Source organism: Danio rerio, chromosome 12 (genome assembly GCF_052040795.2).
Source record: "Danio rerio strain M-AB ecotype USA chromosome 12, GRCz13ab, whole genome shotgun sequence".
Taxonomy (NCBI): domain Eukaryota; kingdom Metazoa; phylum Chordata; class Actinopteri; order Cypriniformes; family Danionidae; genus Danio; species Danio rerio.
Window position 1 is genome coordinate 28,439,606 of NC_141032.1, and position 14,936 is coordinate 28,454,541.

Sequence of the window (14,936 nt, forward strand, 5' to 3'; positions counted from 1 at the left end):
TGGCTGCCAAACCAAAACTTATACTGTTATACTGTTATGTGAACTTTATGAGGCTTTTCTCTTCTTTTGCCTTGCTTTGTTTGGTAATTGTTAACGTTGTTTGCTGCCGGGACTGATCATTTGCCTGTTATTTGACCATGACTCTGGATTCCCTGCATACATATTGTTTGCCCCTGTGTTGACTGTTGCTTGCCTGACCATCTCTGTGTAATAAACCTGCATTTGGATCTGCACTCTTTTGTCAGCGTCCCCTTCACTTTACAGTTCCATTTCATTTAAGCTTTGGAACTGAATCACTCCATTTATCTTAAACCTCTACATGTTTTACATAAATACTATTCAATAAAATGTAACAACTGTCATTTTAAAGTTGTGAGAATTTTAATCAGTTGTATCTCGTTTGTTGTTTTTTTCAGACTGTTTTGATCCAAAATAAAGCTGTTAAATTACGACCATGAGCATGTCTTGGCATTTTATTAAAGGTGTTTAATCGTAATAATTTAGCGAAAATTCTCTTAAATAACATACTTTTCTCTTGAACTTTTAGTGCAGTCTCTTTGTTGATGGTGTTCGATCATATTAATCTGGGAAAAGTCTGTAAAATAACAGTGTTTCTTTGTAAAACTCTTAGTGTGTAACTTTATTGAACGGATTTGGTCTTAATAATCTGGGAAAAGTCTGTAAAATAACAGTGTTTTTCTGTAAACATTTTAATGAAAATATCTGTAGGTTTATTGTTTTTTGCACTTTATTTCAACAAAAAAAAATTTACCGTAATTTTATGGTTTTTGTTTAACAACCATAGCACCCAGTCATTTGACCTTTTTTTATGTTTTTTTTTCCTTTTTTTTTTTACAGTGAACCACTGAGGAGCCACTTTTTTACTAGTATGTAAATAGCAAGTATGTAAGTAATGTGTATTTATATAGCTCATTTATCATGTATGGCCATAAACCCAAAGCACTTCACAATCATGAGGGGCTTTGTCTCCACACCACAGTGTGCAGCATTTACTTGGATAATGCGATAGCAGCCACAGGACAACGGCACCGGTGCACTCACCACACACCATAGATGGAGACTATAGATGGAGTAAAGAGACAGTGATAAAGCCAATTCGGTGGATGGAGATGAATGGGAGGGTATGATGGGTAAGGGCCAATGGAGGGAATTTAACCAGGACACCAGGGTTACAGCCCTACTCTTTAAGAAAAGTGCCATGGGATTTTAATGACCACAGAGAGTCAGGACCTCGGTTTAACGTCTCATCTGAAAGGCGGCGCTCACTAAGAGTATAGTGTGCCCTTCACTGGGGCATTAGGACTCACATAGACCACAGGTTGAGCACCCCCTGCTGGCCTCACTTACACCACTTCCAACAGCAACCTAGTTTTCCCATGAGGTCTCCTATCCAGGTACTAACCAGGCTCAGCCCTGCATAGTTTCAGTGAGTTACCCATCTTGGACTGCAGGGTGATATGGCTGTGGCAAACTTAACAGTTCCGAATCATGCCGTCGAGTCCAGTCAAATGTTTTTTTGCGTCAAGAATGGTGTATAAACTGGCTGTGCCTCACCAGCCTCATGTAAAAACATAACTGGAACTGTACCTGCCTTTTCTTATAACAGTTCGGCAGAGTGAAATGGACTCTTTAGTATCTTTCTGGACTTTAAATGAGTCGGGACCATTGCTGTTTATGGGGGTCAATAGCTATGTTTCCATCTAAAAATGCAGATGAACTTTATGCACAAAACTGTATTATTGCATAAAAACATGCATCACTTCCTGATTAACTGGCACCAAATATCAACAGTAAAAACTGAATTTGCTGCAGTAGGAAAAGCCGCGTCAATTTTTTTTCATCTAATAAATGACTTGCGCCTCAGAAGGCATTCCTGACATGCAATAAACGCACGGTGGCGTTTGAAGGTGTTAGATGCGGAGCACAGACGCTCTTGATTCTGGAGGTCATTATTAATATAATAACACTAATACTAAAATGATAAGGAGTTTTAGAATGACCTAAACAACATTTCAGATGTTTTACAAAGTACTCAGCCTGCTGGTTTATCCATTTACACACATTTTCATCATCACAAGATCTCTTGTAACAAAATCACATGACCTTTTTTAAAGCGCATACTGAAATTTGTGCGCTAAAAGTGTTTCCATCATAGTTTATGCGCATCTTTTCTTATCGAATAAAAAGTTTATCCTACTCAGTTTTTTATGCGCATTTTCAAAATTTATGCGCATCTTGGCGTTTCCATCAACCGTTTTTAATGCGCATATGCAAGATGCGCATGAAAAAGGTAAGTGGAAACATAGCTATTGAGCTCTTCGATTTCATCCAAAATATCTTAAATTGTGTTCTGAATATGAACAAAAATTTCAGGGGGGTTGGAATGAGTATTTTTAATAAAATTATCATTTTTGGGTGAACTAATCTTTTAAAAACAGTTACAAATGTAAAATCAATAGGACAGGTTATCTGGGCAAATTATCAATAGATTTTTTTCACAAGAATTAGCAACACAGGCTTATTGGAAATACATCCTTCAACCTACAAATTTGTGAAACCACAAAAACATACTGAAACATACCTTTGACTGCAGTTTCAAGGTAACATGAATGCTATGAGGCAGTATGGCATAGGAATGTCCTGTTCAGGTTTTTTTGCCCTCGAGTCCAAGTCATTTGATTTTGAGTATCTACCGAAACCTGATCAAATACTCCTATGATACATAAAAAAGGAAAAGAAGAGCAAAGAAACAGATCCAGGATGTTCCTTATTTTTTTATTTAATTCACCTTATTTTAACATTCAACAACTTTTGTTTATTTATTGTATTAAATGTAGCCTTTTCCTTTCCACCTCTTTCAATCCAAAGTTTATATATCTTACCGTTTGCTATGGCAATGTTGTTGTCATTAATTTTAAATTAGCTTAAGATCGCAGACATACTCACGCTTTCCGCTTCAAGCTGCTTTTGTGATTTTGTGCTTTTTCACGTGACCGGATATCCCTATATGATACCAACAACTTTTGCTCCTTTTCACTTTAACGAAAATCAAGTAAAAAAAAAATGTGGTCACAGTTCACTTTTCTCTTACATCTGGTTTTAAAAAGACTATTGGTTGAATTTGGGAAGGCTTTAAGTGATCTGTGCAACAATCCCCATCTTCTTTTGTGTACAAGAATGTCATTAATTCATATATTTTCTTTTCGGCTTAGTCCCTTTATTATTCTGGGGTGGCCATAGTAGAATGAACCACCAACTTATCCTGTATATGTTTAACACAGCGGATGCCCTTCCAGCTGCAACCCATCACTGGGAAACACCCATACACACTCATTCACACACTCATTCACTACAGACAAATTAGGCAACCCAATTAACCTGTACCACATGTCTTTGGACATGTGGGTGAAACCGGAGCACCCGGAGGAAACTCACGTGAACACGGGGACAACATGCCACTCCACCAAAAAATGCCAACAGACCTAGCCAAGGCCCGAACCAGCAACCTTTTTGCTGTGAGGCGACGGTGCTACCCACTGCGCCACCATGCAGCCCCTAAAAGAATGTTGTAGATAACAAAAATGTAGCGTAGTAAAGTACAGTATTTCATTCACAAAAAATGTAGACAGCACACTCTAGTGGATTTGTCATCTGAAATGTGCAACAAAATGCACCCAGAGGTATGTATACTCCATTTCGCAAAAATGTAAACTGATGCAGATAGCAATAGCAAAAAGTTGCAGATCTTACATTTTGAGACCACATGTGTAGCGTTTATGCAACCAATCATCATATAAACTCATGTAGATTGTCAAATATTAGCTGTGGGCAAACAAAGCCTAACAGATGATTACAAATTTATATAGCAGAGTTTCACACATCAAGCTCTCCTTACTCCCTGTACAACCATGACCTTTCACCTTCCATTACATTCTTGAGCCCACATTTGCATCACTTTCTCCCACAGGTTTATACACACTGCTGCAAAAACTCGAATCTGTCTATTGTTCGCAATCAAAAGGTGAAAGGTGAAAACAATTATACAGAAAACTATAGTCCACAGAAACAGGGTTAACAACGCGCAATAAGACAATAAATTAACTCAAGTGATCATCATTTGAATGAAAATAACTAGTTAAATGCACAAGTGTAGAGTGCAGAGAAATACATGGATTGAATAATATGTAATTAGGCCAGTGGAAGACATAGGAGTTTGACTGTTCTCACATCACATCAGCACATTAATGCAAGCTCTGAGTTGAAGCTAAGACATTATTAAATAAAGTCTTGATTTATCAGAGGAACAGGGACACCCTTTGTTTGAAGAATGTTATAACATAACATTAGTGTGAATCACTATCAATCTTTGCAATTAGACTGTAAATAAATGAATTGCTACAGAGAAAAGGTTATGCATTATCTGATCTGAATTGCAAACAGCCTCACTGTCAGAAAAGCATCAGCAAATAGTTTTTTTTCTTACCCTCCAGAAAGAATTATAGCTTAGCAACATTTAGCTGTAAAGCTTTCAAATCTTTAAAGGATTTCCCATCATTGTCATGCTGTTTCCATATCATTTTTCATCTGATGAAATGATACAATTCAAATGATGCTCTTGTGCACTACATTATGCATGTTTGTTTGCTTTTTTTATACGTTTAATTTCTTCCCCTGAATTCATTTTCTGCATCTCCAAGAATTCATTTTAATCACCAAACAGGAAATGTCCAGGAATAGCTTACTTCTCTCAGGAATTAATCCCATGTGCAGATCCCCACATGATGCTTTCACATCTGACATTTGTGTGATTCTTTCTCAGTCTGTTTTGGCATGGGTCTGGTAAATTTTGATCATTTGCTGGGTGTTTGCACTTGTAAAACCAGTGGGGTATGTGTTTGTCATGTATTTCTGACTTTGTAGGGACAAACAATGTTTCCCCTGTGTTGCAATACCAGTAAAGTTGGACCTTGTGGGGACATTTTTCTTAAATAAACAACTCATAAAACCACAAAATTAAGTAATGTAAACATGTTTCCTGTGAGGGTTGTATTTAGGGGTTGGGTTCTAGGTTAAAAATCACTGCAACTATGGGAGGTCCCCATAAAGATGTGCAAGTGTGTATGTGATCAAGTTTGCAGAAATTCAGCTACAGTTGAAATCAGAATTTTAAAACCCCTTTGAATTTTTTTATTTGATAAATATTTCTCAAATAATGTTTAACAGAGCAAGGAAATTTTCACAGTATGTCTGATGGTATTTTTTTTCTTCTGGAGAGTCTTTCGGCAAGAATAAAAGTAGCTTTTAATTTTTTTGAATTTTAAGTTTTTTAATGATTTGAATGTCAAAATGATTAGCCCCTTTAAGCTTTATTTTTTCGATAGTCTACAGAACAAATGATGGCTATACAATAACTTGCCTAATTGCCCTAACCTGAAGCCTTTAAATGTCACTTTAAGCTGTATAGAAGTGTGTTGAAAAATGTCTAGTAAAATATTATTTACTGTCATCATGGCAAAGATAAATTAAATCAGCGATTAAATTTTTTTTTACTAAAACTATTGTGTTTAGAAATGTGTTGAAAAAAAATCTTCTCACCGTTAAACAGACATTGGGGAAAAAATAAACAGGGGATTTAATAATTCAGGGGGGTTAATATATCTGACTTCAAGTGTACGTACCCTATCATAAAAAAACATCCCGGGATGCATTTCTGTAACCATTGTTGGCCAACTAAGGTCGCAAGTTCCGTCGTTACAAACATAGTTTGATTATTTGGCGTTTCACAAATCCATTGTTCCAATGAACATTCGCAACAAACTTGTAAGTTCCAACTACGCCTCTGTAGTTAGAAGCCTAAGTCTAGAATTGCCTCACTTCAGGAGCCGTTCGTTGGGGGGGGGCTCTGTCACCGACTCGGTCCCAGTCATTCCCCTCGCTGACCAGCAGAGGTCACCATCTCCGGACTTCTAACCATTACGTCATCCATTTCACTCCGATCCCAGCACACCTGTTCTCCATCTCACTAATGACCCACGTACCACATATAAGCAGCTCACACACACACTTCATTGCGAAGTCTTGTTTAGCCCCGGCCAGCATTTCTGAGCGTTCTATCCTGCCTGATTTCCCGTTGACCACTTCAGCCCGTTTCTCGACTCTGCTCTGTCTTCTGCCTGCCCTTGACCAAAGCCTGCTTTCACGGACTCTGATTCTCGCTGCCTGCCCCTGACTAAAGCCTGTAACACGGACTCTGAATCACGCTGCCTGCCCTTGACTCAAGCCTGGTAATCACTCTGCCTCTGTTATCTGCTAATCATCATTGAGTTGTATGTTGTATGTCCGCACAGCCGTGCGAGGTGTTGATGTTTAAGTGTGACTTAATAAATACTGCAAAATGGATCCCTCCGTGTCAGTCTCCCCGTTACAGAAGACTTCGCCCAACACAGATCCCGCAGCCATCCAGGTTTTGTCTCACGAAGTCACAACACAAGCTCAGGTATTGTCAACACACCAACAACAACTAACACATCTAACTCAGTTAACAGACGAACTGGTGAAATCCCTACAAAACCTGCAAGCTGCTGCCACTGCGCAACCCACCGCCAACTACTCTCCAAGTCCACTTGTTGTTGCACAAACCCCGATGACTTCCGGAGTTCGATTGGCTTTTCCTGACAAGTTCTCAGGTAACCCAGCAAAATGTAAAGGCTTCCTACTGCAATGTAAACTGTTTATCGCCCAACAGCCTCATTTGTTTAAGGACGAGAATGGGAAAATTGCTTTTGTGTGCTCCCTGCTCACTGGGAAGGCGCTAGACTGGGCTACTGCAGTTTGGCCAGACAGTACCCCGATATTTCCCTTGTTTAATGACTTTCTCAAACGTTTCTGCACTGTGTTCGATCATCCGGAGGGTGGTCGTAACGCTGGCGAGGAGCTATTGTGCATCCAACAGGGAGATCGCTCCGCGGCTGAGTTCGCCCTGCAGTTCCGCACTCTGGCAGCGCAAACTGGCTGGGCTGATGATCCGCTTGCCACGCTCTACAGAAAGGCTCTAAGACCAGAATTGCAGCGAGAGATGGCATGTCGTGACGAGGGAAAAACACTGGATCAACTAATCGAACTTTCCATAAGGTTAGACACTCTCCTCCGCACTCGCAATCCGCTATGCTCAATTGCTTCCAGTCCTGTATCCCCTGAACCCATGCAATTGGGTAGAACCCGCCTGAACCCAGAAGAGCGAGAACGACGGAGAAGAAATCGCCTGTGCATTTATTGCGGATTTCCAGGTCATACGAAGGTTTTATGTCCCAACAAGCCTCTCCCTAAAACCCTCTCGGTGAGTGCAACCACTATGTTCACTACCACTAATAATGTTGTGAATCTGCCTGTCACTTTGAGAAACGATGGAGATGAGATTGAGACTATGGCCATGATCGATTCAGGAGCCGCTGGTAACTTTATTGATTACACGTTTGCCACCACTCACTCCATTCCTTTAACCTCCTGTGATTCCTCCATAGCCATCACTGCTGTAGACGGGCGCCCTTTGGGAGAAGGACGTATAAAATTCCAAACCCTGCCAATCTTACTTCAAACAGGCACTCTGTTTCCCCTGTCCAGATCAACACAATTAACAAGACCGAAGACTCTGAACTCCGTCATGTTCCTGACGCTTATCACGATTTAATTGAGGCATTTAATAAGCAGAAGGCTACCAAGCTCCCTCCACATCGTGAAAATGACTGTGCCATTGAGCTGCTACCCGGCACCACGCCCCCTCGTGGTCGCATCTTCCCTCTCTCACAACCTGAAACTGAAGCTATAAAGAGTTACATCTCTGAGGAGCTAGAGAAGGGCTTTATTCGACCATCTACTTCACCCGCTTCAGCAGGGTTTTTCTTCGTCAAGAAGAAGGATGGCAGCTTACGCCCATGCATTGATTACCGAGGCTTAAAAGAGATCACAGTCAAATACCGCTACCCATTGCCACTGGTTCCAGCCGCTCTTGAGCAACTCCGATCCGCCCAGTATTTCACTAAGTTGGACCTCCGTAGTGCATATAACCTCATCCGCATACGACAGGGAGACGAGTGGAAAACCGGGTTCTCTACAATTGACGGCCACTACGAGTACCTCGTTATGCCCTTCGGCCTAGCAAACAGTCCTTCCGTGTTCCAGGCATTTGTAAATGAGATATTTAGAGACATGCTCAACAAGTGGGTCATAGTGTATATTGACGACATCCTGGTCTACTCCAATTCGCTATCTGAGCATATCCAGCACGTCCGGGCAGTGCTCAAACGCCTCATTCAAAACCAGCTGTATGCAAAGAGCTCCAAGTGCGAATTCCACCAGACCTGCATCTCATTCCTTGGTTACATGATCAGTCCAGAAGGCGTGGCCATGGACCAGCAAAAGGTCGACTCCGTGACACAATGGCCACAACCCGAAACCATCAGACAACTACAACGATTTCTGGGCTTTGCTAACTTCTACAGGCGCTTCATAAGAAACTTCAGTTCAGTCGCTGCCCCACTGACCGCCATGGTCAAAGCCAACAATGCTCGCCTTAAATGGAACCCAGACGCTGTCTGAGCATTTACCCAGCTAAAGACTCGCTTCTCCAGTGCACCCATTCTGCGTCATCCTGATCCCGAGCAACCCTTTGTAGTTGAAATTGACGCGTCCAACACTGGAATTGGAGCCATCCTGTCCCAACGATCCCTAGTGACTAAGAAGCTCCATCCCTGTGCCTTCTATTCTCGCAAGCTCAACTCCGCTGAACGGAACTACGATGTGGGAAACCGAGAACTCCTCGCCATGAAAGCTGCGCTAGAAGAATGGAGACACTGGCTTGAGGGTGCAAAACACCCTTTCATCGTCATCACCGATCACAAAAACCTAGAATATATCCGGTCATGTAAACGTCTGAATCCTAGACAGGCAAGATGGGCGCTGTTTTTCACCCGATTTGACTTCCAAGTCACCTATATCCCTGGCTCAAAAAACATCAAAGCAGATGCTCTGTCCCGCCTCTCAGACGATGAGACCTCTGAATTCCATGATGAACCCATAATCAAAGACCCTCTAATTGTCGCTCCTATCCAGTGGGATATCGAACAGGAGATCCTTCAAGCCGCCGAAAATAATCCATCTCAGCAGCCCTGTCCAGAGAATAAAATCTTTGTTCCCCCGTCACTTCGAGAAAGACTCATCTCCGAGGTACATGACCACCCCAGTTCCGGTCACCCAGGCAGCACAGCCACCGTACAAATGATTCAAACCCGCTACTGGTGGTCATCCATACACAAGGATGTAATCAACTTCATCAACAAATGTTCACCCTGTCAGATGTCCAAACACTCCCGTCACCGTCCAGCTGGATTACTCCAACCCCTGGAGGTGCCACATCGCCCCTGGTCCCACATCGCTATAGATTTCATCACCGATTTACCCATATCTCAGGGCAAAACCACCATCCTCACAGTAGTGGACCGATTTTCAAAATCCTGCCGCCTTATCCCCATCTCCAAACTGCCTACAGCCATGGAAACGGCCGAGTTACTCTGCGAGTGTGTGTTCCGGTACTATGGTCTCCCCGAAGACATCGTGTCGGATAGAGGTCCCCAGTTTACATCCCGACTCTGGTCAGCATTCTTTAAAAACCTCCAAATCAATGTTAGCCTAACATCCGGCTATCATCCCCAATCCAACGGGCAGACAGAGCGCTTGAACCAGGAAATCGGCAGATTCCTCCACACGTATTGTCATTCGAACCAGAACGAATGGGCCAAATTTTTGATGTGGGCAGAATATGCTCAGAACTCCCTCAGAAAGGCATCTACTGGATTAACCCCATTTCAATGCGTGCTGGGCTTCCAACCTGCGCTCTTTCCCTGGTCCGGCGAGACCTCTGAACTCCCTGCGGTGGATACCTGGTTTAAAAACTGCGAAGAGGTCTGGAACGCAGCTCACACTCACCTCTCTCACGCCGTACGGCGTTTCAAGGAACAAGCCGATCGACACAGACGTCCTGGTCCCATGTATTCCCCAGGACAATGGGTGTGGCTTTCCACCCGCGACTTACGCCTCAAGCTGCCCTGCAAGAAGCTCAGTCCCAGGTACGTGGGTCCTTTCCAGATTGAAAGACAAATATCTCCTGTTTCGTTCAGACTGACACTCCCTAATCATTTTCGTATTTCCCCCACTTTCCATGTCTCTCTGCTCAAGCCTGCTGCTGGTCCAGCCGAGACGGATAGGGAGGTGGCAGCCAGTGAACAGGGTCCCCCGCCTCTTATGATCGATGGTGAAGAGGCCTACCAGATCCACGAGATCCTGAGATCCAGACGCCGGGGTGGACAACTCCAATATCTCGTTGATTGGGAGGGGTACGGCCCGGAGGAGAGATCTTGGATTAACCGCAAGGACATCCTCGACACCACACTACTGGAAGAGTTCCACTCACAACATCCGGAGATGCCGGCCCCTCGCCCCCGTGGAAGACCCCGGCGTCGAGAATTGCCTCACTTTAGGAGCCGTTCGTTGGGGGGGGGCTCTGTCACCGACTCGGTCCCAGTCATTCCCCTCGCTGACCAGCAGAGGTCACCATCTCCGGACTTCTAACCATTACGTCATCCATTTCACTCCGATCCCAGCACACTGTGTTCTATTCCCAGTTATCCCATTTATGCCCTAGGTGTAATTTGCTTTTAAAGTTTTTTACTGTCCTGTTTTAGTGATCTTCATATTGACAATTGCGTATCCTTTGCAGTGCACTTTGAAAACATTTATGTTATTTTGAATGCAGCCGTGGCTCATGATGGAAGCTATAGGTGACCTATTATTTAAAGGCTGAATTTACATTACGTCTCCAAAGCTTGTGAAAACAAAAACAAATGGCATATATTAATGATTTTTATTTATAGTAGGTAATTTATTAAGAAATGTATCTGTACTGTATATGACATGGGCCTGTTGGTTAGAACATGTCTGCAGTGGTTTGAATGTGTCAAATAGTAGAAGTAGACTTTAAAAAAAATGAATAAACAATATTCTACTTAATAATAATACTATTGAGTGCATGTTTTTATCAAAACTAATATAGAATTTTTTAATGTGTGTGTGTGTGTAAAACAATATATATTTTGCACAAAAAAAAGTATGGGGATTTTCTCTAAAGAATATCTTATCCACCCCGTTTAGAGCATTATTATGGACATTTTACATTATAACTAACACGGTTCAAACGATGGATCTGCTACAAAGCAACTATGGTTTTGGGAAACATTCATCACTACATCGTTTTTTTTTTTTCCCCACAATTGTGAAACGCCAACGTACTATGATAGTTCAACCACAAGTTATGGTATTGTTTAAGAAACGCACCCCAGAATAGCCTTATACATGCATTTTACCAGCATGGACCATGCCACACTTTGAGCTAGATTTTATTGCAGGGATGTAGGGATGAAAAGGATGGTAAGATAACAAGTGGGATGAAGAGAAACGGAAGTAAGAGGATAAACAATGAACAGATAAATAGGATGATATGGCATGCTATGATGCCCAGAGAAACAGAGTGGGGGTACCATCTCTGTAATATTTTGGTAGAGTGATTGGACACCCCGACTCAATCTAGGAGGGAATATAGGGTTAAAAGGATTGTCAATGGAAAGCAAGAAAATAGAGGGAGGGAGGGAGGGAGGGAGGGAGAAAGGGAGGGAGGGTGGGTATGAGAGAACGAGAAGAACAGTGCTCGAGGCTGGTCTGCCTTAAATAAGTTTTAGGGAGTAGCTGATTGGTTAAGGAGGCATGGTCCTGATGCTAAACCTTTGTTAACAAGTTAATTCCATTTTAGAACTAGAAAAGCACCACTTCTATTATTCCTAAAAATAAAAAATAAGTATTCTAAAGAAGGGAATACACATGGGTATTGCAGAAAAACTCTGAATAAAAAAAGTCAAAATACAAATTATTTAGTCTATCCTGACTGCAGACTATGCAAATGAATATAACTCATAAATGCTGAGAATGAATAGCTTTATATTGCACATCACAGCTTGACTGCTTCACTCACATGGTAAAGATCAATGCAATAGTTCTTGCAATACTTTGATTTGAGGTATTGCTGTAGCTGAATATGTGCTGTCATAAAATATTCAACACTCTGAGCCAGGTTCTACAGGGGGTCTGTGGAGAAGACATAAAACATGGAATTGTCCTACTTTGCCAAGACAATTGTAATTTTAAACTAATGTTCTAACAAGTTATAAACATTTAAATGGATAGTTCAGTCAAAATATTAATTATCTGTTCATTTAATTAAGAGCATGCCACACATATATAGTTTTTCTTCAGTAGAATATTAAAGGAGATGTTTCGCTGAAGCATAAAAAAACACATACGAGGCAAAACAAAATTAATACATGTGGCTCTTGATGATACACTGAGGTCTTACAAAATAAAATGTTCACTCTATGCAAAAAAAGATCATCATTTACAGCTGTATAATCTTCAACTCGCAGCTTTAGCAAACAGACGTGAACACATTCATGGCAGTCTACAGAGCAAACTTCCTGTCACATAATGACATATACTGTTAGTGAGGGCAAACTCGCATGTGAGAAAGAGAGAGATTGTGTGCATATTGTGTGCATGTCTGTGTGTATTGTTCATCAAAATGATAATAGTAAGTAAATATAGGCAAGATTAACTTTTTCCAACATTTGATATACCGTATGCCAACAGATTCTTTGCCCTTCACACTTGCATTGAGCTTCAATTTTTACGATCATTTTCACACATACAAGAAAATATGTAACATGTGTATCTGCCTCCTGAGTCTTTCTAGACCCAGGTATTAATTTTGTGTTGCCAGTAAATGGTATAATTTTTTTTTTCTCAAAGTGCCAGAAGCTGTTGACCTCCATTTTATGAATAGGAGCTTCACAGTGTCAGCTAAAAATGTTCTTTTATATTGCATTGAAGTCAAAAAAATCTTAAATGACCCATGGGTGAGTAAATTTTCAGCAAATGTAAATGATTTAAGTCTCAATGCACTCTAATAATTTATTTTAAATTATTTATTTTATTTATTTATAATTTATTTTTCACAAGATTTCACATACGTTTTGGTTCTTCAAAGAACCTTTCATTGCACAATTTTTCAAGGATCCACATTTGCTTTAGTGCCTAAATAACATTTTAAAAATCTAATCTTAATCTTAAAATCTAACTCAATGTTATTTAATTTAAAAAAAATCTGTAAAAGTTAAAATTCCTCTTTTTTGCTTTAAGCTAAGAGAGTCATTTACATCTTATATCACATGTTTAAGCACGTGAAATCCGTTACGTTTTAATGGTTCACTAAACTTACGATTGTGGATCACATATGGATAACCGTGCCACACACAACATTCCCCAGAGTCCGGAAGCTATAACAATGAGGTGTGACTGAGAAGCGCGCACATTTAATTGACATGAAGGGTCCCTGCTGCGTGTCCACACGCCGAAAATGAACATGTCAGTGATCTGTTCTGCAGCGATCTGATTTGCTGCTTCCCAAATAATTTGGCGCCTCTGGCACAGTAAACACATCAAATATTCAAGACAAGCTAGTCAGCTATCCACCATCCTTTCTAAACACATCTGATTACTAAATCAGGTAATTAAGACAAGTAAATGTATAAATGAATGAAATGAATAATCATTCCAATGCTGATCGTCGATGTACTGTATCATCCGATACCCATCCGCACCGTTACTATGGTCACCACATTAGGAGAGCAACTTCCAGCTCCACTTGTAACTTTGTGGCTAGTTAAACATGCAAAAGCACTCATAAAACAATTCGTGCATGTACTTTTAACAGTCACATTGGAGAGAGTCAACCCCCGTATAATTCGCACCCCTGCACGGATGCGCTTATTCCTCAGATACCTGCTCCGATTACGCACGCGCTCCTAATTCGCCTTCATTTTCCCCAAAATTTTAGTTTTAAATTCAACTGCTTTAATATAACTGTTATAAGGTAACACGTAAACTATTTCTCCTCGCAGACGACTCAGAACACGCGCGCACTCCAACACTGTCAAACTCCATCCTCTTACCGTAGTGGCTCGCGCCGGCAGCTCCATCAGTTTGTGCGCGCTCACTGCGCTGTAATTCCACGGGGAAAGAGAGTCACTGACCGCGGTGCTGTTGGCCACTTGAGTGGGGATCCCCATGCTAAGCGAGCGCGACGCGTTCATCGCGCGCGGGGACAAGAGCTCAGAGTTCGTGCGTAAAAAGAGTTTGCCTAAATGTCAGAAATAGCATTACTATATAAGAAGATCTTCCTCTGCCTTTCTCTGTCCGCAACCTAGAGCTGAGCTGTCAACTGCGCCCGACATGAGTGTGTGTGATGAGTTTGTCAATGCCAGTAACCATGTGCCGATTCCAGTACGCATGAGGAGTGATGTTCAGTTAAGCAAACTCAAACATCCCACATGCAACCCAACAGCCCTGTGCTAAAGCCCTTCATAATCACACTGAGCGTGAGCCTCATGTGTTAGTGTGTGCCCGTTTGCCCCATATGTGTTTATGTGCCAGCAGGACGTTCATATCAATAGGCTAAATGTAAAGAAGCTGCACATGCTCAGTCATGCTCGCTGTTCTGTCTCTCTCTCTCTCACTCTCTCTATCTTTCTCTTTCTGAAACCAACATCCAGTTCAGATTCAGAAACAGCCTTAATTAACAGTCAGTTAGCAGCAGACACACATATAAAATGCTGATTAAAGAGTGTGAAGCCCAGAGCTCACAATTAAAATGTTAGAAACAAATACAGCCTACTAAAACATGATATTATATTATATTATATTATATTATATTATATTATATTATATTATATTATATTATATTATATTATATTATTATA

At 41.3% G+C, this 14,936-nt stretch overlaps 1 protein-coding gene across 5 annotated transcripts in view; it reads right to left on the reverse strand.

The window, feature by feature from the left end:
• Positions 1 to 14,703, reverse strand: part of opn4b (opsin 4b) — a 74,466-nt gene extending 59,763 nt beyond the window's left edge. For 4 of the 5 annotated variants that reach the window (XM_087274537.1, XM_087274536.1, XM_087274538.1 and 1 more), the window contains exon 1: positions 14,130 to 14,703. In XM_087274537.1, coding sequence (XP_087130663.1) covers positions 14,130 to 14,270 — 141 coding nt within the window. In that variant the 5' untranslated portion in view covers positions 14,271 to 14,703. 5 annotated transcript variants of the gene reach the window in all.
• Positions 14,704 to 14,936: the final 233 nt, after the last annotated feature.